Consider the following 21448-nt stretch of genomic DNA (forward strand, 5'->3'; position numbering starts at 1 on the left):
TCGTTCAACTAAATTTTTAATTGCCCCCTTTTTTCCAGGCTGGTGGTTGGAGTTATCATTTTGATTCAATTCACGATAATAATAACAAATTTTCACAAAACATACTTCATTTTCAGTAATTATTAATTTGTCTCCATGATGACAATATCAACTGGTTACCAAATCAGCTTCCGAATTCTGTCTTAACATAAATGAAGTATATATTGTGGAAATATGTATTTTTATCATCATGAATAATATTATTGATTGTTTTGAAAATTCAGTTAGCCTGTGTGAGTTTTTTTTCACACAGACTCGAAAAATATCTTCAACACTAAATTGTTATTTTGAATATTTCATTCATATATTTAGCAACCAGTTTATATTATCAATTTGAAGTCAAATTAATAACCATAATCTTACATTATTATATTCAAACATTTGAAATGACACATTTCATTGTTCAAGAAGTTATCGACATAAAACCCAGCCATATCGAAGTGCTTATAGTATTATTATACAATTCAAAATGAATTTAATGCATCGTTATATCAAAAGTAGTATTTATTTAATACTAAATAACAAAGATAATAAATATAACCCTCAAATTGTACAAAAACAAGTCGATCAGTCTCTTCCTAATTACAATATCTCTAATTTTTTTTCTTCAGGATTCTCTAAGTAATTGTACTTTTGCTCTTCAAACATATCGGTCAAGGATTGCATGAATTTTCTATGGTATTCCTCTACTTGCTCATGAGAAGGGTTTTCGATTTTCGGGACATCAAGTGGCCTGCCAACTGAAAAAAATAGTTATTAAAAAGTGACGAAAACTACCCCAATTTCTCTTTATTTTCTAAAGTACGCATAAAAAGTTACATTGGTAACTTGCGTTTACGCAGCTATTTTTATCAAGTACTTTCTTGGTTTTTTCCCATTTTGTCTTCAATCGAGGACCGCCTGCCTGGTACTGACGATGCCCAATAGGCTGAAACAAGTGTCTAACGTAGGCTCTTAAATTGAAATCAATATGGGCATGCGAAAAGAGGAGAGAAAAGCATCTGTCCGGCGAGAGAGGGGAAACCTGCTTGCACTGCCGTATGCGTGAGAGAGAGGGAAGCCAGACAGACTGGCGCTGTTACGAGTTACGTAACGAAGCGTAATGTTTTTCTGGAATAGAATGCTTGAATAGCTATGGATTGTTTTCTATTGCTTATTGGGAAATAAAACTTTAAAGAGAAACTACACTCTTGGCTTTAAGTAATTATATCACCCTCAAATCAGGGTTGAATACATTACAGTAGAAGAGCTGGAATTTACTGTGCGGGAATAAATCTTCATTTCAGTTACTCACTCCTATCATTCTTCCAGACTGAAGCAATGTGGATCAATATTCTTACAGACAGCCAGGCTCCACTTTGGGCACTGATGAAGCCAAAAGAGACATCAAGACTGGTCTAGGAATGCCGTGAAGAACTGAGGAAAATGGTGGGCATGATTAGATTGCGCATACGAGTATACTGGGTACCATTATACTCGGATATCGCAGGGTTATGGGTACTACTTTCTCAATAACTATGAGTAGGAAAAGATAATGACATCTCCCCTCACAAAGACACCATTGGTGGCGTATCTATTTTTTCCTCTTTTCGCTTGATTTCCTCACCTATAGCTGGCTAATCATTACTTCCAGTCACATTCTGTAACTATTCAAGTCATTTTTTTTAACTCACCTACGGTCGTTACTGGACATCTTCGTGGAATAATTCCAAAGGAATATTGGAAGAAGCCTCTGCCTATGATCACGACCGGAGCGAAACCGATCCATCGTCTTATCCTCTCTTGTATCCTATTCAGGATCGGACCTTCCACTTGATCGAACAGATCAGTTTCACCGAAAGAAATCACCGGTACCAGGGGAGTACCGTTCTTCAAAGCCAATTTCACGAATCCTTTTCTTTTCCTCAGTATGACTTTATAATTTCCCGGTTTACAGTAGTACGCCTCCGCCGCTCCTCCCACCATCAGTACGCAAATATGGCCTCCTTGTGGTCTGCTCAGGACATAGTCGATGGACTTGGCGGATGCAGAAATTCCCCCCAAGCTCAGAGCCAGATCGCGATAAAATGGAACATGATAATGTTGAGCCAAGGTTACTACTCGCGGATCATGAGCCGGGAAAAGACTCCTGAATTCACTGTACTCGCTGGCGAACGCACTGAAAGCACTAGTTGACAAAATACCGTGTGGAAAGGCACAGAAAAGATAATTCCTCTTCGGATCCAATTCCACGAAGGGCACCTTCTCCAAATGTAAAGGAAAGTAGTCCCTCAGGTACCTCCACCAGACCCATTTACGGACCCATCTCCTAGGTCGTCCACCACACTCTGATATATCTTTGTCCACTACCCACACCCAAAACAAATATATAACTATCAGCCACCAATATTTCCAGTACAACACCAAGTATACGGCGAGGACGAAACCTAATATTGCTCCGAAAGTTATGGTGAACATCCAAGCGGCTGTTGCGAGAGTCTGTAAACGCCGGTTCATTGGGACACTGAGGGGAGCAAATCTGATTCCCAAAATCTGCATCTGAAAAGAAGATAGATATTTGAAATGATAAAGAAGGAATCAATGAAAACATATGCCAATGTTGGGAACTGCTATCCATTCCCAATTGGAACGGCAATAAAAATAAGAGTACAGTCATAAACATTTCTTGCCTGTGGCCCCTAGTCGCCCAGACAGTTAGTAAACGTGCTATCAAATGTAGTTGAGGAATAAAGGCTAGGCTAGCTGGACTGGCTGAATACTAATTTTTTTGTCCGTTTCACAACATTTCTTTATCAGTGCCATGTGTTCGTGGGGTTAGGTGAATTAGTGAGCGGTTTTGCAAACCGATTTTTTAAAACTTTTTCTAGAGATCAATTGCCCTAACACCAAACTGATATGTTTGCACTCGACGCGCGTTTTGCTAACAAGGTTAGCATCTTCAGGAGAAGAAAATTGATACTGAATCTAAAGACAAGGGTTAGCTGTTTATATACCTAAAGTTTTTTTGGTCCGATGTGGACTTTGTTTGTTAAATGATGATTATCCTAACCGATTTTTCGGTAATCAACTAGTGGAACCACTACCTGCAAATTAATTTGTCAACAACATTACGTGTGAGGAATCTGTGACAATCGACAGGGATCCGGAATTTGAAAATTAGGACTTATATATTCAAATTCAGCGAGTAATTTTGAATATTCATGAATGCTTGAAGAAGGAAAAGAATTTCTAAAAAGAGTATATTAATGATTCGATGTGTGAAACACGTGGTCATATTCTCTTACGTTTGCCTCCATACTATTGTGTGTTCAATCCAATTGAAATGGTTTGGGCCACAATGAAAGAAAGCTTGCGAAAATGTAATCAGCCACCGACTTTGAATGCTGTGGTGCTTGACAATATAAGGCGAGTGGTGAATGAAGTAGGTGATAGTGATGTGTGGAAGAACTGTGTGGCACACGTTATAAAAGAAGAGAACAAATATTATGTGCAAAGTTCCATAAATCCGATCGTAATTCAACCCGATGGTGATTCCAACTCATCCGAATATAGCGAAGAAGAATTTTTATTGTTCTAGTAATTTTGTTGGCCTCTATTATTTTGTGAATATATGTTTGACGAGAATTCGGTGTGATTATTTGTGTTTCCATTGTATTTTAGAATTTTCGACTCGGAAATCTTGAATTTCGAAGTTTTTCATAATTACCCATGGTGGAAAAATTCAGTTGAGATAACTTTTTCATGGGGTGCTCATTTGCTATGATTGTAGGAATAAGTAACTGAAAAACTACCACTGAAAAATAATATTCCGACGCTTATGTCGTGGCGGAAATTCCTTCTTCGTGCTGTTCCAATTGGTATTGGAAATACTATAGTTGAATGATTTTGTTAAAATTTTTGAGAGCAATAAGATATCAGTCTCATTTGTGACGAGACAAAATGATCTGAGCGTTTTAACGTTTTATGAAGTACTCCAACATGATTGAACCACTGGAGACAATATACCAAAAAATTAATGAATCAGCAATATCTGGAATAATTTTGTACGCCACATATATGTTTAATGATACAAGCAAGACTCATAGTGATTATCTGATGCAGTAACAACGAAAATTCACCTGAAATTACGTGTAAAATAGTTTGCAGATAACAATAAACAGAAAGGTTATTAGCTATCTCAAAGGAAAATGTAAAAAGTAATAGATTGAAAAGAACTTTAATGAATAGAACAACTTTCAATTAACAACGTTGACATGATTTAAAACTCTTATGACTTCAGTCAACCAAAATTGTGAATATGGAAGCAAAGTTATAAAGTACTATTTACCTTTGGTTTTTTTGCTGATTGGGTTGACGAAGCAAACGTAAATCAGATGAATATTCACAAAATATTCAGCTTACTTTTGATCGGCAATTACTAATGACTAGGTTAGTATTTTATAAAAATATTTCGGAATTTACGGAGTAACTTATTGGGGTGTATTAGAGGTTCGATCTATCCTCCTCTTCTGAAAGGTCTCCATTCCCATACTTTCCCATACAAAATCGATTATTTCGATGGTAGTTTACAACAAATTATATTTTTTCTCCAGTAAATAGAATGGAACAAAGTTACCGAAAGTGAATCAATACATATGAAGTCCCCTACCATGTATCTATCTGTCTGAACCCGATAATATCAAAAACTACAGAAATAGTTTCCGCCGATGGAAGAGAAAGGTTATATGTATAATTTATTAGCGTTTTGTTTGAATTTGTTGAAATATAAAGATTTTATTCGTGAGAAGGCGGGGCGGTGGTGATACCCGTTCGGGTTGTCATCGAAAACACTGCCTAATTCCTTTGAGACATAAAACAATTCATTACACATTTATAGGCCTACAAAAAAGCCCACGATGGCTCATGTATATATTTTAAGGATAATGTTTGACATGAGTGTCATCTATAATGGCGTAATTGGAAAGTTATTTATTCAGATACGATATTAATCTTTCGACAAAAACAGCGAAAAAGCGCTGTCTGATGTTGAATCATAAATGCTTGGTGTTTAGGGTTTGATTTTCAATCATTTTCCATCGTTTATGTGAATAATCGTTTTTGGTCTAGTGGGATAGCTAAGTTTTTTGATGCTCCGAAAGAAAATTGTTAAGGAATGCAAATTGCTGCACAACTAATAATATAATGATAGATTCAAAAAATCGGCAGATAAGACTTATTGTTAGGGAATTGGTTAAGGTGAGAAACGGGTGCAATTTTTTTTTTCAATAAAACGTTAAAATCGAATTTCTCGATAACAAATGAACCAATATTAAAAAATTTTAAGGTATAATAGCGAGGCAGGAGTCTTCTATATCACAATTGGACTCTCTCGAAACAAAAATTAACGCTCTGTACATATATGCCTACATATGATTTATATAGGCATATAAATATATGGTCATTATAAGGTTATGTTGAAATTCTAAGAGTGCCTCTCATGTGGACCTACAATTTTGTAGGTACTTGTGGCAGATACCCAACGGAAGGACAACAACTAACCCAGCTAATGCCGCGCAGAAAGCTGAAGCACAACCATCAGGCACCTGTGCAACGTCTTCCATTTGGAAGATTCGTCTCAAGTTACTTCTTGCATATGAAAACCAGAAATTAAAGACTGGCTGGAATTGATTTTGTTTGGTCGGGATACTCAGACGGTTCACTCCGTCTGAAGTGACCTGTCCGATGCATATGGGTTGGCCCCCATACAACCAAATCCTGAATCCGACCCTGGGGATCGCCTGTAGTGATAATTATATGACATCAGTTCGTCAACATCAACAAATTCTGTCATTTGTTGTGTTATACTGTTGTGTTATTATGCGTGTTGTCTAATTTGTTTTACTTTTGAGTTATCAGATACAGAATATAATCGAAGCCTGCAATTTTACTGAGAGATTCATTGAGAAATAATGGATTAAAAATACTTGATGGTGCCGTACCACAGAAAAATAATACAACCAGTAGGCTCTCTTACCACGTGTTGGATTCTCATCCAACGCGTTCAGTGCTGTAGTATCGAAGAATTCGACGGTGCCACGGGCATTGGATTAGTTATAATAAATGATCGGAAATTGATAGTTTACTTACTGGTGTTATTATTGTTTTTAGTTTTTGTAGTTGATTATAAGGAACTCACTACAAAATCGTCTATAATATCCTTAAATTTCGTTTTATATGAGCGCACGCCTATGGTAAAAGAACGAAATTGGCTCCGCACTTCGTTTCGAGGACACCATGAATTTATGAATGAAAGTAGTGAGAGTGGACTTACTGGTTGATTTTTACTATGGTACCACCGTGTTCAGGCCAAACAGATGTTCATGAAATTGCCGTTTAAGTATAATAAATGAAACACTTGGTTGAAAGCAGTCATCTCAGAAAATCGAAATAGGGTTATCACCTGGAAATCTTTAGAACACGATCACTTTGATGAAAAAATGTGATGTACTATTGTCCTTATGTCACCATGATATAATTTTTTCCATTCTCTCAAAAATGAAATGTTCCACACATGATAGTATGGATAAATAAACATGTCTTATCTTTATTCAAACAGAGAATTTATATCTGATATAATCAAAGTGAACATTATCACATAACTCAATATTTGTTATTGATTGTTTCAATATTATTTTTAAAACACTTGATAGTGAATTCATCCAAGTTACTCACATATCCCTCAGTAGGTATAAATCGTTAGTGTTGTCAACGAAGAAGTAAATATAGTAAAAGTAAAAAATCTCATAACATGTGATAATTGTGTGTGGGTACTGAATGTACTTTTCGCAATTCATTGATTTGGAAATATTAGTTGAAAGTAATCCTCACATCAAATGACCATGTCAATAATATCCAAGTAGAAATTTGATAAATAACTAGAGATCAAATTACAATAGGCTCTGGTTATCGGCATCGCATGATGATATGGTCATTCATCCTTAGCACACACATTTTTCCAAATAGTTTGCTGGTAGCCTCCTGCTTCTTCTACATTTGCCTGAATTTCTCACCAACTATTCATTCTTATAGATTCTTTTAGAAACAATCTTGTTTGGGGAGCCCCATATATGTTTTCAATCAGAGCAGAATACATGCCGTATTGATATGTATGTGATATTGATCTACTATATAAAAATGGATGTTTGTTGGTTGGTTGGTTGGTTGGTTGGTTGGTAAGTGATAAACTTCTACATCGCTCAACCGATCGTGATGAAACTTGACATGTATAAGTAATTTTTCATAGAGAAGGTGTTTAGGCTATCAATGTTTCTGTAACTCGCCACTAGATGGCGTTGTAGAGCAACTTTTTTTTGAAAGCACTGTTCTATAACGCTGATTCTGTCGAAACATTGGAACAGCTGCGATTTAGCAACATAGTACTAGTATTGTATATGATATTGTATATATGTTGATGTCAGGAGTCAGTCTAATTTCATTGCTTTCTCAAAGACATTCGAACGTGTTGGGATTGGAGATATTGGTCGGTAGTTCAATATTTCATCCTTGCTTTCATATTATCAACTATCAACAACAGAGCATCTTTATTTTCGAACTGCATTAGAAATCAAAGAGTGTGAACTTTCACGGTCGGATTTTTTGGCCGTGGTCTGCAGGTTTTCATGTCTGTCGTTTCGTATACTACTGCGGTAGACATTATCAAAGGCGATGAGGTAAAGGTCGAAGTGCTCGATTTGCTCTTAACGCAGAAACTACGATGTTAAAACTTGTATCTCGTTTTCTATCATTAGTGGCGGGCGTGGATACATGTCTCTTAACTGGATTCAATGAACTTGTTTGGTACAACTGAATACAGGGAGCCAGATTTCACTTATGTTCATTGCCTTTCTATTGAAATTATCCCCGTGTTTCTGAATTTCTATTGCCTGTCTATACAGTGCCTTCATTTCAAAACATCCCACCCCTAGTAATTCGTTTAGCAGGGAAAATTTGCCATAGGCAAAAAACACGTCAATTCAGATATCGAGGGGGAAGTTTAAAACCAGTGCCAGTGGTATTTTAGGTTTGACCCCCTTACCCCTAGCTACCCCCACTTAATAATTTTAAATGGCACCCCCTATCTTGTAACACATCATTTTAAAGATCTTAAAAATCCTCACTCAACCCCGTTTAGAAAACTGAAATTGGTTGATCCGCTCTCGTAAAATAGGGCAAAAAGAAAATTAATTATAATAAAAACTAAAATAATAGCTATTGCAATTAAATAAATGTACCTTACTTTATTAGGTGGGTAGTGGTTAAGATTTTTTTCAGGTACCTGTCTGTATGTGTTAGTTTTATGTACACTCAATGGACCAATGCCGATTTCTAATGAGAATTGGTCCATGGAGATAGATTTGTGAAAACAGTAACGCAACTATCATTGTTACTATAAACCGATTTATGCTATTCATCAATTAGGTAATGTTTAGTACGAAAAAAATTCAATGTCATAAAATTGGAGAAATTTTTATAATGGAAGTCAATATCAAAAAATATTTTTTACTGAAAATTTTCTTTAATACTAACTGAATACATGCAGCTGTTGTATTAAAAATATAGAGACTCTCAGAAACACAATCTACTAAGAAAATGAAGAGGTTGAAAGCAAGTAAATTTTCTGCAGTAAAAAAAATGATTCTTTAACACTGATATAAAATTTTGGATCACCAATATCTCGAATGTGAAGTAGATCTGAACCAACTGCATAAATTAACGACTAGAGCGCATTTTTGGAAGTTTTCAAAAAAGTTATTTGATTTTTTATTTGTTGAAATGAATTTCCAACGTATGAAAACTCTCTTGAGAGTCACTTACGGTGTATTCAGTGCTACTTTTCTTGTTTTCTTTTCAAGTCACTGTCAGACTAGTTGGAAAGAAGTATCCATGATTACACCACAGTATTGTAAAATTTTTACTATCTGAAATCAATACAGAATGGTTATGTAGTTCACAAAATTTCTAGGTTTATTACTATCAGTAATGTTCGTCGAATCAGCTGGAGTTTTCAGTAATGCTCTTAGTGTTTTGTATTTCAACGCGTTTCACAATCACTCCTTCAGATAGAAACGGCTGAGAATACAGAAACCAGGCAGAGCGCAGAACCCACGAAAATCGAACTCAGCAAGTCACATAATATATGTCTAACGTGTATGCATATTTACTGGAGCCAATATCCGATTTCACGCAAAAGCCTTGCTTGTGCTTCATGATATAGATAAATCCATTACTGCTTTCGATAAACATTTCATGGTTTTCATGAACGCATTTATTTCTTCAGTAAACGCTGTTTATCATATATTCATAAATAAATTTAATTTGAATAATTTGATTCATGGTCAACATAAAAACATTCATATTCATTCATTCATATTACTATAAAAATTACTTTGTTAGTACCATAAAAATAGTTCATGATTACCATTAATGAATGTTGTTTAATTCATGAATATTCTCAGGAATACAATGAATCTTTGGGCATAAATGTATTTATTATCTCAAACAATATATTCATTTATTCGAAAAGCTGTTTTCTTGATAGCAGTAAACAATATTTCATTTAGATCATAACTGGTAAATGTTGATGCACAAAATAAATTAATGAAATCTCAAAAATATTTTTATTCTGGTCATAAACGCAAAGTTACTGATTTCATGAACGGAATTTTTTTGAGTGTATTAATACATTTCTGTGTTGAACGTGATTTTTTTTATTTTCTGATCAACCTTTTCTTCAATCACAATTCAATTGTTATTATTTATATCATGATTGGCGAGTGATGCCATCTTTTTTTAATCGAATCCATAAACATCAAAGTAGGATTCGAATTTTTGTGTATATATGAATCAAGCATGACATAAATTAAAAATCAAAAATATAATTATTGTTACATGATTTTCAAAAATGATTATCAATTTCAAACCATGCTTCAAATTTCATTTGAAAAATCGCGTTTGCCAGTAGTGTACATGTACAACCAGTGATTTTCAGAACTTTTTTCAATATTATTCATCACAGAAAGCGGATTTCTTTAGGTTTACTTAATCACTCTCACAAGACGTGATGACGAACGTGGTTGAAGGTATTGCAAAATATAAAAGAATGTATAAACAAAATTATCCATAAATTTTGAGAGCTCTTCATGAAAGTATATCTTTCGCAAGTGAAAAATCTGAGCAATTAAAAATATTTCCGAGATTTACAATTCAATGATGAAGATAGCTAGCGGCTAATGGTCCATAAATAACTTGTTTATGTGGAGATAATTACTATCAGGATAAATTATTCAATCAGTAATTGCCGCACAATTTCAGGCTTTGCATACATAAATTCCAGAGTTGATAAAGGAATATTTTATTGAAAACTAATTGGGTATTGTAAAAGTTTTCTTCTATATTCGGTATTGTACCGAATAAAGAAGAGGGATTTACTTATCTATTTCATGACATAAATTTGTCAATTTACTGTATAGATCTGCCATTTCACAGCACATTCGTTATCATAGTATTCTTACTATAGATAGCCTATTACCCCAATCTACAAACTACTGACGGGCAAGCGGATTATTTAACTGAGACTATTAGCAGAATGGTAAAACAGAATACGCAAAGCAAACAAATACGAAGACAAGAAACTAAAAGAAATAATTGGATCACAGAAGGACTTGTCATTTCAATTAATCATAAAAGCACATTACATCGAGAATACAAAGAAGATATACATAACCCCACGAAAAGAAAGAAATACATAGAATACAGGGCAAATACGAACAAACTAATAAAATCGACAAAGCTGAGGTTCCATAAGAATGAAATACAAAACAACCAAAACATTCCAAAAAAAAACTGTAGGAAATACTCAACAACATCAACAGACTTGAAAAAGATACTACAATGAAAGAAATACTAGGCGAAAGTGGAAAAATAACGAAAGATGACACACCAAAAGCAGAACTGTTCAATAGTTTTTTGTGAATGTGGGAAAACAACTCGCCAAAAAAAATAACTAAACCTTCTACAGAAATTCCAAAACAAGCCGTGAACACACATTCATTTTTCTTCAAATCGGTCACATCGTTGTCTATGATCGTTTAAGTAGTTCCTGTGTCAGTCACGACGCAGATTTCGCCAAGTTGTGTTCTGCGGCCGAGTTCTTATGAGCGACACGAAATCGACTGCCTCAGATTGTCCTGCACAATCTCACAGACAGCGGCGATGTTTCTGTTTAAAAAAATATGTTTTTCCGTTAATCAGTTGGTACCCCAAACGAACGACAACTCTCAGAAGTTGAGAAACTTGTGAGAGCTAAGGACTAACGAAGTCTTACCTTTTAACGTGTGATTCGGCCTATCTTGCGTTTCGTTGAGGTACGGGTGTTGGGCGAACGTTTACTGAACCAGTGGACTCAAATTCATCCACCACATTGGAAATAGTCCTCTCGGTAGGACGATTATGGTGACCGTAAAATGGGCATTTCGATGAAACAATATAATTATTTGCATGTGTTTGTTGAATATTATATTCGTCCATGGTAATTTGAAACAACAGACTAAATAAATGATAACTCATTTGACAGAATAAGATGGCCGTTCTCAATTATCAAAGTTCGCAAGTCCATGTTGGAAGACCCTATATCATCTGTATTTTCTGAGTCACGTGTTGGTGCATTTATAAAAACGTGTCTGAATGTAATTGACACTAATGATTTAGTGAATATTGTAATACAAGGTTGGCACACGTTTTCTTATGACGCAAATATATATTGAGGCCATTACCGGAGTAAAAAATCAATATGCTTTTTGTGAGACGTAATAGCGTAGAGCGTAATAGCACTTGACGGGATTTTTTTTTTGGGAATCGCACAATCACTCATGAAAATGAAAAGTAAGAGACCCGAATGAAAGAATTTTATGTACGGTTTTCTTCAAAAGTATCGGACAAAGTCTATACAATTATTGACAAAAGAAGTTCAGAAAAATGACTGATTTTTCAACCTCTCACCCCTCGACCCTCAATGGGTGAAAACTCTACTTCTGAAAATTCATTTGGCAAAATACCACTCGTGATAAATGCGTAAATAGACTTTTTATAGGAAATAAATCAAAAAAAGACATTGTAAGCTCAACAGCGATTGAGAAGGCGAAAGTAATCTAGTATGCTACCTGAATTACTTTGTTGAATGAGGTATATGATCAGAATATATTGCGCTTCATTAAAGAATCCATAGGAAGTGAAATTTTTGCATGTGTTGAACGGTTCCAAAAACAATTGTTACTAGACAAATTCAGAATGATAATTCTAAGTCGAAAATCTCAAATTATACTTTTTTATAAATCTCCTCTTCATTTAGGAAGAATAATTTTAGTATAGTTTTTCATTTGAGAAGTTTCTATGTTGGAGAGGATTTATATTTTATAAAGCTAGGCAAAAAAACAAATCAACCTCCGCGTAGCATTTATGTAATCTCTGAAACTCTAAACTTTCAAAAAATATTTCAAGACTCCTCACAAAAATTATATATTATAAATTTCGTTTTTTTCCCTACCAATAAATCAAAACGTTTCGTGTAAAATGCAGTCTTTCGGAAAACAATGAGTTAAGTACTTATAATATGAATAAGTTTTCACTACATAGGAAGTGTACTGATAAGCGTACTAATCGATTTCTAATTGATATTTTATCACATCCTATTTACGTATACAAGTCATTAAATTCATCAAGGTTTCATTATAACTTCTAATAGTTAATATATACTTAGCTGCTATAACAGTAATATAAAAAACATTAGTATTATCTATATTTGAAATGTAGTTGTATTTCCTGGCTATGAAAACCTAGGCAATCCCTGAGCAATGCTCAAGCGACGCTATTCTTGGTCAAAATTCAGCAATTTTGGAATGAACTTTGCTTCCACACGCTTCATGCCGAAAATTTCCAGCATTTGCATGGCATATGAGCCAACCGATATGTCGACACCCTCAGCAACTTCTCTAATATTGATTCGAAGATTATCCATAACAATTTTATTCACTTTCTCAACATTTTCATCGGTCATTCACATCTTATCGCCCTTCAATGAAAAGCTTGTACCACTTGTGAACATTTTTCTGACTCAAGAGTAGGTACCTACAATCACTGTCAAAAATTCAAGTGTTTTTGAGCACTTAATTCCATTTTTTACACAAAATTTGATGCAGTCTTTGTCTAACTTGAAAATTATTTTTCAATTGGTGAGATTCCTTGTAATGTAAGCCGTTATTTGAGATATACAACAGAGAAAATTATCAGTTCATCTACAATTGAATGCGCCCCTCAGGTTCTTAATATTGTGTTTCTTCATATCTAACAGTCCCCCACATCCTGAATACGTTACTGCTGATCCTAGAATCTACTACCAAATGAGGCTAGAACCCTTTCTGTCTAGGTAGTACTTGATTCTTGAAAATTTGAATGACATAAAAATAATTCAGAGAAAAAAAATACTCATTTCGGTATTTGGTGATAAAAGATAATAAGGGTAATCAACCAAATACTTTCATCAGATTCAAAACGTTTTATCATGAATATGGGAGCAGTAAGTCTTAATGTACGTAGTTTCTTTATCTTTGAGTAAATATATGAAAAAAGCATGCCATGTATTACCTATATATGATCAAAAAAAATTGATCGATTACATTTTTTATCGATATCAAACAAAATTATCATACATATATGTGGGTAGAGCGTTCCATAAAATCAGACAGTACAATATACAATTCTTTTACATTATTTCAAATAGTTCCATACTAATACCAATACCTATTAAAATTATTTGACTGCAATATTTATTCTCCCCACTGCAGATACTTACCTATTAGACCCTACGATCTACCTAAAATCGGCTGACACTTATTTCCTTTCGTTTTCATTACTAAGAATACTGACCAATCAGAAAATTATAAATTATGATCAGTTGGATTCGACCCCGTCTGCACGCACGCACGTGAAAGTTCAAAATATCAAACCTAATTCATTAGTCACATGATGTACGAACAGATCATTCAAGAAAAATAAATTACTCACTTTTGTTTCAATAAAAATCCTCCTCAATTAAAAATGAAGCGTGTAGAAATTTCTTCCACTATAATTGTTACACGATATTTTGAAATTCACTCAACAGTCTCTACACATAACCTAGGCTAACTCGCTTTCTTTACAACTCGCTTCCTTTACTCGTTAAACGCACACCAATGCTAAGCTAATGGTTTTATTTAGCCCGCTTCCCACTTTGAACACAGTGTACTTTTCAATTATTGTACAAATAAAATTACATTATCATTCATCACTGCACAACTACTCACAGATGAGGAGTCGTTCGTGTAAAGTCGGAGAATCGAGAACATATGTATGTCTTGGACAGATAGAAGGGTCACATTACTATTGTGGAACGGTTTACATGGACCTTTTAAATTCAAAACTTGAGATGTCGTATATAAATATTTATTCTACTAAAATATACTCCTTCATGATAATCTTTGTAACCAACTATTAACGTCCCACTCGAAATCTTTTCATTGAGTGAAGTGAACCATTTTTGTTTCAAAGCTGTTAACAAAATAATGTCCTTATGAAAAACGAAGACTTCTCATCCACACCGCCATGTTTAGATCGATCGAGAGCGCGGGAAATAGGTAATAATACCGGGTAGACTGAAAAGTTAATATCTACTTACAACTAGAAAAGTATAGATATGCTTCAAAGTTTGAGATTCCTGTTCAACCGGTGACGTATATAGGGGGTAACAAAGATGAGCAATTTCCTCTGAGGAGGAAGATATTACCAAAAAAAATATTTTTGAAAGATTCTTGTATCAGGTACTTACATATAAATTATTTCGTCCTTGACTGATTGAATTCAAAACAAATATGAATTTGGGATTCTTTATGATTGCCCCCTCCCAGCCCCAGAAACAAAACATCCTGTGAATGCATAACTCTTTTCAATGTTATTATTGGAGTATTTTTTAAATGAAGGTGATATATGTAGTAAGTTGTGGTGGATAAGTTATTTTAGGACTAGCTTGGTCTTTTTTTTGTGTCACCGTCGTTGATTCCTTTGATAGGCTATGTTAATAACCACTCTAGCCGTCTAGGGGTTTAAGCTACTCACAGTGGGATGACTATTCAATTTAACAGAATCAACCAACCTTCAACTAGATTAATAGACATGGATGACAACTATTACTGGATCAAACCGTTAGTTTAACACCTCGACACGTGTTTCGATTACCAAGTGATCATCTTCAAGAAGAAGATCAGATTTGATCTTCCTCTTGAAGATGATCACTTCTTGATCGAAACACGTGTCGAGGTGTTAAAATAACAACGATTTGGTGTTGGGAAAAAACTCCAGTAATATTTATTACTAGTGTAAGATTTATTCCAAATAGTGCATCACATGGATGACAATATCATTTCTAATTTAGAGTTACCAAAATCAGACGACAGAACCGTGAAACTATGGAACAAGAATATATAGCAACTAGCTCTAATTTGCCTGCAGTTGATTTGTGAATACTAGGAGGCCTCTGTTCAGCAGAATTCACATTACCTATCAGGTATCAAGACTGCAATCCGTAAAATAGGCTTCAGTATGAAATATGCATTTCAAAATATGCTAAATTCATAAAGGAGATTCACATATTTATTTCTTCATTTTATCAACGTTTTAGCAATCTGTGTATTCCATGCATAATCTGTCTGGAACACTGTGTCCATGAAAAGCTAAAGGGGGTGGCATTAACAGTTACACGAAAACATAACTAATGTTTCATCAAAATGAAAACTAACATCAAAGTTATCTTTACAGAAAAAAATTGGGGAATTTGGAGTCACAGATATTTGATCTCCTTGGATCTTTTCTTATTTCCTATTGATATTTTATGTGAATCTTAAACAAATGAATCAGTAATACTCATTAATACAGTTAATTGTATGATTTTCACTATAAAGGGTTTTACAATAACCGCCACGCATGTTTTGCTATACAATAGCTTTCTCGACGCTTGATGAAGCTATTGTATAGCGTAAAACCCTTTATAATGAAAACCCTTTATAGTGAAAATCATACGATAAACTCTATTAATGAGTTTCAATATGAATGTTCACCAAGTATCGGCCAGTTCTATCCAATCAAATGAATCAGCAGTTTGAAAAATTCCACTTATACGCACACTGAAACTTCTGGAAAAAACAAAGAAATGTTTCGAAACCCACCAAATGTTGATAAGAACATTATATCAGGTCTGCAATGCCGGGACAGGTGGGGTACGTGGATCTGTAGAACATGACCTATTCTTGTAGCTTGAGAATTCGTTGTCACAAAATTCATAAATTGAAGCAGTATATAATTCTTAACTGTTCACACAGAATAGTTAATTCTGTGCTGACGTGACGTCATGATCAGAAGCCATGACACTGACCAGTGTTTTTTGGCGCGAATTTCGAATTGAAATTGCAATTTTTGTCTGCCAAACTTCTATATGTTCGTATCGTATCTCACATAACATGACAAAATATCTCACACAGCAAACACTGTAACACTGTGAATTATTTCAAAACTTACCTACAATTTGTTATCAAAGAAGTCAAGTTGGCAGTATATTAAATCTGTATATCAACAATATTGACGTATTGGGCTTGGAAGGAAAATCAAATTGAACAGAAATTATCGATAATTTGGTTTCGTTTTTTTAAATTTATAGTTGTGAGTTGAAAAAAAAGTTGAATGTAACACAACCACTGCTCACACACCAAAAAATCAGACTCTTAGGTACATTTCACCAGCCAAGGTGGTTTTATCAGGAAAGGATCGACTGCTAAAAGATACATGATGAAAAAAATGCAAAAAAGTTAAAAATGAAAAAAAGATTTCAGATTAAGTTACTTCACGACGTTCTAACTGTGGATACCGATGATCAAAATGTGGTGAATTATTTTATTTGATTTGAAATCATTCTCATTTTTCACTTTTTGGAACTTTGTCATCATTTATCTCCATTATTTTTTATTCATTAATTTTTTATCCATATATTTTACATATAATTGTCATTTCATTTATGTTCAAACCAATCCATCCATTCATTCTCATTTCAGGTCACATTAATTTGTTTTCTTTACAAACTAAAGTTCTGTTAGTTTTGGAATTCATTTTAACTGTTTTTTTTTTTCTCAATTTTCTTAGTTTTTTCTGACTCATCCGAATATCAGGTGGTGTTATTTCAAGTAATTGGAATATTTTCAATACATCATTCATATTTAATTTATTTTTTGTTTCGAATCTATTAAAAACTTTTTAAAGCAATGCAAGTCCGAACCTGTAACATTCACCAACTAACATTGTCAAATACTTCCAAACAGTGAAATTGAGCGTTTATTTTTAGTCAAAATAATATCAAAAGCCTTAAACACAGTTATTTTAGCAATATTCAGCGATAAATAATGTGATATGTATAATTAAGAATATATATGCGCGTTTGCATGCCAATTCGAAATCGGAGCCCTTTTGTAAGAATCTTGGCTCATCTCACTGGGAATATTCGTCTAAAGCCAGATGTGTACTATTAATAAATATTAATCTCTGCTTTAGAATGTGTGACAAGAGCGATTGTTTTTATTGCATAGGTTTAAGAATTTGGATCATAAAACGCCAGTCTCTGTCCATTTTAAGGACAATGTCATTTAGCAATATCAATTATCTGACATACGAATTTTCAAAATAGATCCCCTGATATCTGTAAGACGTAACAAATACTCCTTCATTCTTTTATGTAACTGTAGTTTCGTTGAAAACATATTTGCTCCAAATAAATAACTTTCTTGTGGTAAGTAATTTACCGAAAATATCCATCAGGCCGCAATGCTTGTTAACTAAAAATACCCATCCATCGAAATTATATTTAGTCAGTCTAAAATTCAGTGAATATTCGAAATCACAAGTATGGTAAATGTAACCTGGTAGCCTGATATGGCAAATGTAACCTGGTAAATGTAACGCTTTTTTTCGAATATCCTTGGGAGACGAACCGAAATAAATACTTGAAGCCATAAGAACATATCTATCTAATTCATTCTTCTATTTGTCGGTGAAGATTTGCCTACACCTTTGATAACCAATTTTTGTTGATGGTATTGATAACATCGTGTTGATTATCTCTTCGGCAGTGAATTTTTTACAAAATCATGTCAGAGTGCGATCCCAAAATCACTTTTTTTGCAGCATGCAGTATCAGTGCGTGTAATACTAGTCGATCAGACTTTTTCATACGATGCCATGTCATTTCTACGATTTTTTCTAAAACAAACAAAATTGTATGTAGCAGAAGCTCAAGAGGCCAACAAAAAATGCAGCACACATGTATGGTGTTGGTTGTGACATGTGACTACCAGCCCATATCAAGTTGAGACAATCAGCCCCAAAACACATTTCAAAATATAACCAACCCCCAGAAATAACTTTGAATCCATATACATTCATAAAAACGGATAGTGAACCACATATGTCAAATCAAAAATACATGAAATGATATATATCTACGGAAAATTCTGGTATTTTTATGAGATTCGACACAAATGCACAAAAATTTACTTTTGCCGTCCGAAAAAAAACTAATGTACGTATCTCCCTCACACAGTATGCGCGTGAACTAAAGTGGTGTTACTTGCTCTCGCGTTCCTTCGATTTTGTTCGATAAACTCTTTCGTTCATTCAATTTTTCAATATGGCAGCTGTGACAACCAACCCGTGAGACAACCATACGCGGTCTCCCCTATTAATAATGTAAATACTTCGACCTTATTAGCCAAGTTCGTAAAATGTTTAGTTTAATAAAAAAATGCAAATGTTCAGTCTTAGATGGTATCCGTTTGTGCAGAAAATTTTATTGTTGCCTTATTTTCACATTACCTAGACTCATTGCAAAATCCCCTTGCATCAACAAGTATATAATATCTAGAATAAATAGTTACCATGTGACAACTATGTATTTCAGTGTAAGTGGAATTTGATCATGAACTTGTCGATGAATAGTTCAACTTCCAACCTGATCTGTGAATTAATTATTGACTGTTTTTGTTTACCACTGCAACATGCTGCAATAAATTGGACAGAGGTGCAGACACATATACAGTTCAAGGTTACACATAGAATCATTTTCAATCCTACTCTGTTATAGGCGGAGCTAGAAAATAATGACTTCTTTCAAAACATTTGTGGTAAGCCGCGGACGTTCTAGCATAATTCCGTGATTTTTGTAGGGCGACTCATTCCATGTTTCAGCTACAGAGAAACATCGAAAAGTCGAAACAAACAATACATTAATCTGCATCTAACCGAAAATGTATCAACAGACAAAAAACTATTCTGTTGGTTCTTATTATGTTCAGAAAGAAATATGTATTACTGGGAAAATAAGAAAATGATTAATCATATTCATAATACCGATTTATTTCGACAACACCGTTAAAAATTATGCAAAATGGCTCGTACCGTTTTCTGTATACATAAATATAGGCATTCACTTGATATCAAGTTTGTAAAAGAAACTCTTTATCATCGCGGATACTCACTTCCGATTCATACACAAATTTATTTAACAAAGTCGGCGAAACATGCCTGTATTATGGGTGGTGGTCGCCCAATGCGACAAAATTTTGAAGAACTGAAATGAAAGATTCAAAACTTTCCTGAATGATTTTATATTCATTTTACAGGAGTCCAGTCCAGTCAAGTGAATGATGAGAAAAAAGTATCCCCCTAAGACACTTTATGTATATACAATGACAAAAAATTGTCTAAATTAACGATTTTTTTTTCATAAAAATAAAAGGCTGTTCAATCAATGGTTGATATAAAATAAAAGTACTCACCAAAATTTACAAATTGTCATCATCTAGGTATTCGCTCACTGAATAGTAGCATTTTGAGGCTGTCTTCTGTTCCCAATCTTGGGAACAGGAAAAAGTCGCAGGGGGGCAAACCTGGTAAATACGATGGCTGAGGCATGATATATTATGGTACGTTTTTAGTCCAAAAAATTACGAACAAGCAATGACGAGTAAGCTGGCGCATTATCATGATGCAAAAGCCATGAAATGTTTTTCCGCAATATCGGACGTTTCCTTCGTATTGCTTCTCGCAAGCGGCGCATAACTTCAAGATAATACTCATTATTGATCATAAGACCATGCGGAAAGAACTCCTGATGCACTACGCCACGGCAATCACGGTGAGCAAAATCTTGACATTTGGTCAAACTTAACGTGCTTTTTTTGGTCTTGTCTCTCCTGGGCTCTTCCATTAGGACGATTGGACTTTGGTTTCAATGTCATAACCATATACACATGATTCGTCACCAGTCATGACGCTTTTGAGCAGATCTGGTTCGCCGTCGAACTGAATTCAACAATTCCTCAGCGATGCTCATGCGACGGGTTTTTTGGTCAAAATTCAGCAATTCTGGAACGAACTTCACTGCCACACGCTTCATGCCCAAAATTTCTGAAAAAAATGCATAGCATGAGCCAACCGATATGTCGACATTCTCAACAACTTTTCTAATAGTGATTCAAAGATTCTCCATAACAACTTTCTTCACTTTCTCAACATTTCCATCGGTGGATGATGTGCTGGAACGTCAAGGACGAGCGTAGTCATTCACATCTTCGCGACCTGCTGTGAAGAGCTTGAACCATTTATAAACATTTTTCTGACTCAGAGTACAATCACGCCTTATTCTATTTTTTCACAAAACTTGATACAAATTCTTTGATCCAATTTTTTTGATTGCTCTTACTTACACTAACTTTTATTCCTCTCCCCACCAAACTTAACATGCTAAAACTGTGAACATACGTTCAAGACGAGTGTGACAATATAAAAAATGAAAACATCGTTTATTAAATGTACGTGGCCCACGTAATTTAAAAATTCACCTTATTTTTTGAACAGCCCACTATTTTGGACAAGTTTAAGTCTGTGATGCGGAATTTTTCATGTATTACCACGTGTTGTTCTGTAAGGGTGGTTGAAATTCACGGTATGTATGGTATCTAAGTGGGATTTTATATATTATGCTAACTAGGTACTGTCGTTATGCGTATTTTTCTAAAGATATTTATACAACTAGTTCTTCCGTCTTTGAAAACTATGATTCTGATAGATCTCTTCTGTAACTTATATCATCGATCGGCTTCAGATGAGTAACTTCACATGTAATTTTTTGACTGAAATATGGTTTGACCAAACAGTTCACCGATAGATGGGACCCTAAGAATTTTGTTAAAATTACCCACTTTCATTTTCATTTCTGGATTAAAGTAGTTTTTGCTATGTTTGG

At 34.4% G+C, this 21448-nt stretch overlaps 1 protein-coding gene across 2 annotated transcripts; it reads right to left on the reverse strand.

The window, feature by feature from the left end:
* Window positions 1–525: 525 nt before the first annotated feature.
* On the reverse strand, window positions 526–14426 carry LOC111515271 (2-acylglycerol O-acyltransferase 1). Of its 2 annotated transcripts, none has more exons than XM_074177337.1 (3): window positions 14137–14426; window positions 1713–2577; window positions 526–779 (listed from the first exon to the last, which is right to left on the reverse strand). In XM_074177337.1, exons 2-3 carry the CDS (start codon window positions 2575–2577, stop codon window positions 622–624), a joined length of 1023 nt encoding a protein of 340 aa, XP_074033438.1. In that variant the 5' UTR covers window positions 14137–14426; the 3' UTR covers window positions 526–621. The 2 variants fall into 2 exon arrangements, with proteins under 2 accessions (XP_074033438.1, XP_074033437.1); XM_074177336.1 differs by lacking the exon at window positions 14137–14426 and adding an exon at window positions 13782–13820.
* Between the last annotated feature and the right edge of the window lie 7022 nt (window positions 14427–21448).

This window comes from Leptinotarsa decemlineata, unplaced genomic scaffold (genome assembly GCF_025532065.1).
Source record: "Leptinotarsa decemlineata unplaced genomic scaffold, Ldec_3_MD MMD2_tig00002974_RagTag_RagTag, whole genome shotgun sequence".
Lineage (NCBI taxonomy): Eukaryota > Metazoa > Arthropoda > Insecta > Coleoptera > Chrysomelidae > Leptinotarsa > Leptinotarsa decemlineata.

Excerpts from the sequence above, each read along its gene's own strand:
- LOC111515271 (XM_074177336.1), bottom strand. The coding sequence starts at position 13,805 with ATGGAACGCTCTACCCACATATAT. Across the intron at positions 2,578-13,781 it reads AACGCTCTACCCACATATAT|ATGCAGATTTTGGGAATCAG; the intron begins GTATGATAATTT and ends TCTTCTTTTCAG. Across the intron at positions 780-1,712 it reads ATGTCCAGTAACGACCGTAG|TTGGCAGGCCACTTGATGTC; the intron begins GTGAGTTAAAAA and ends TATTTTTTTCAG.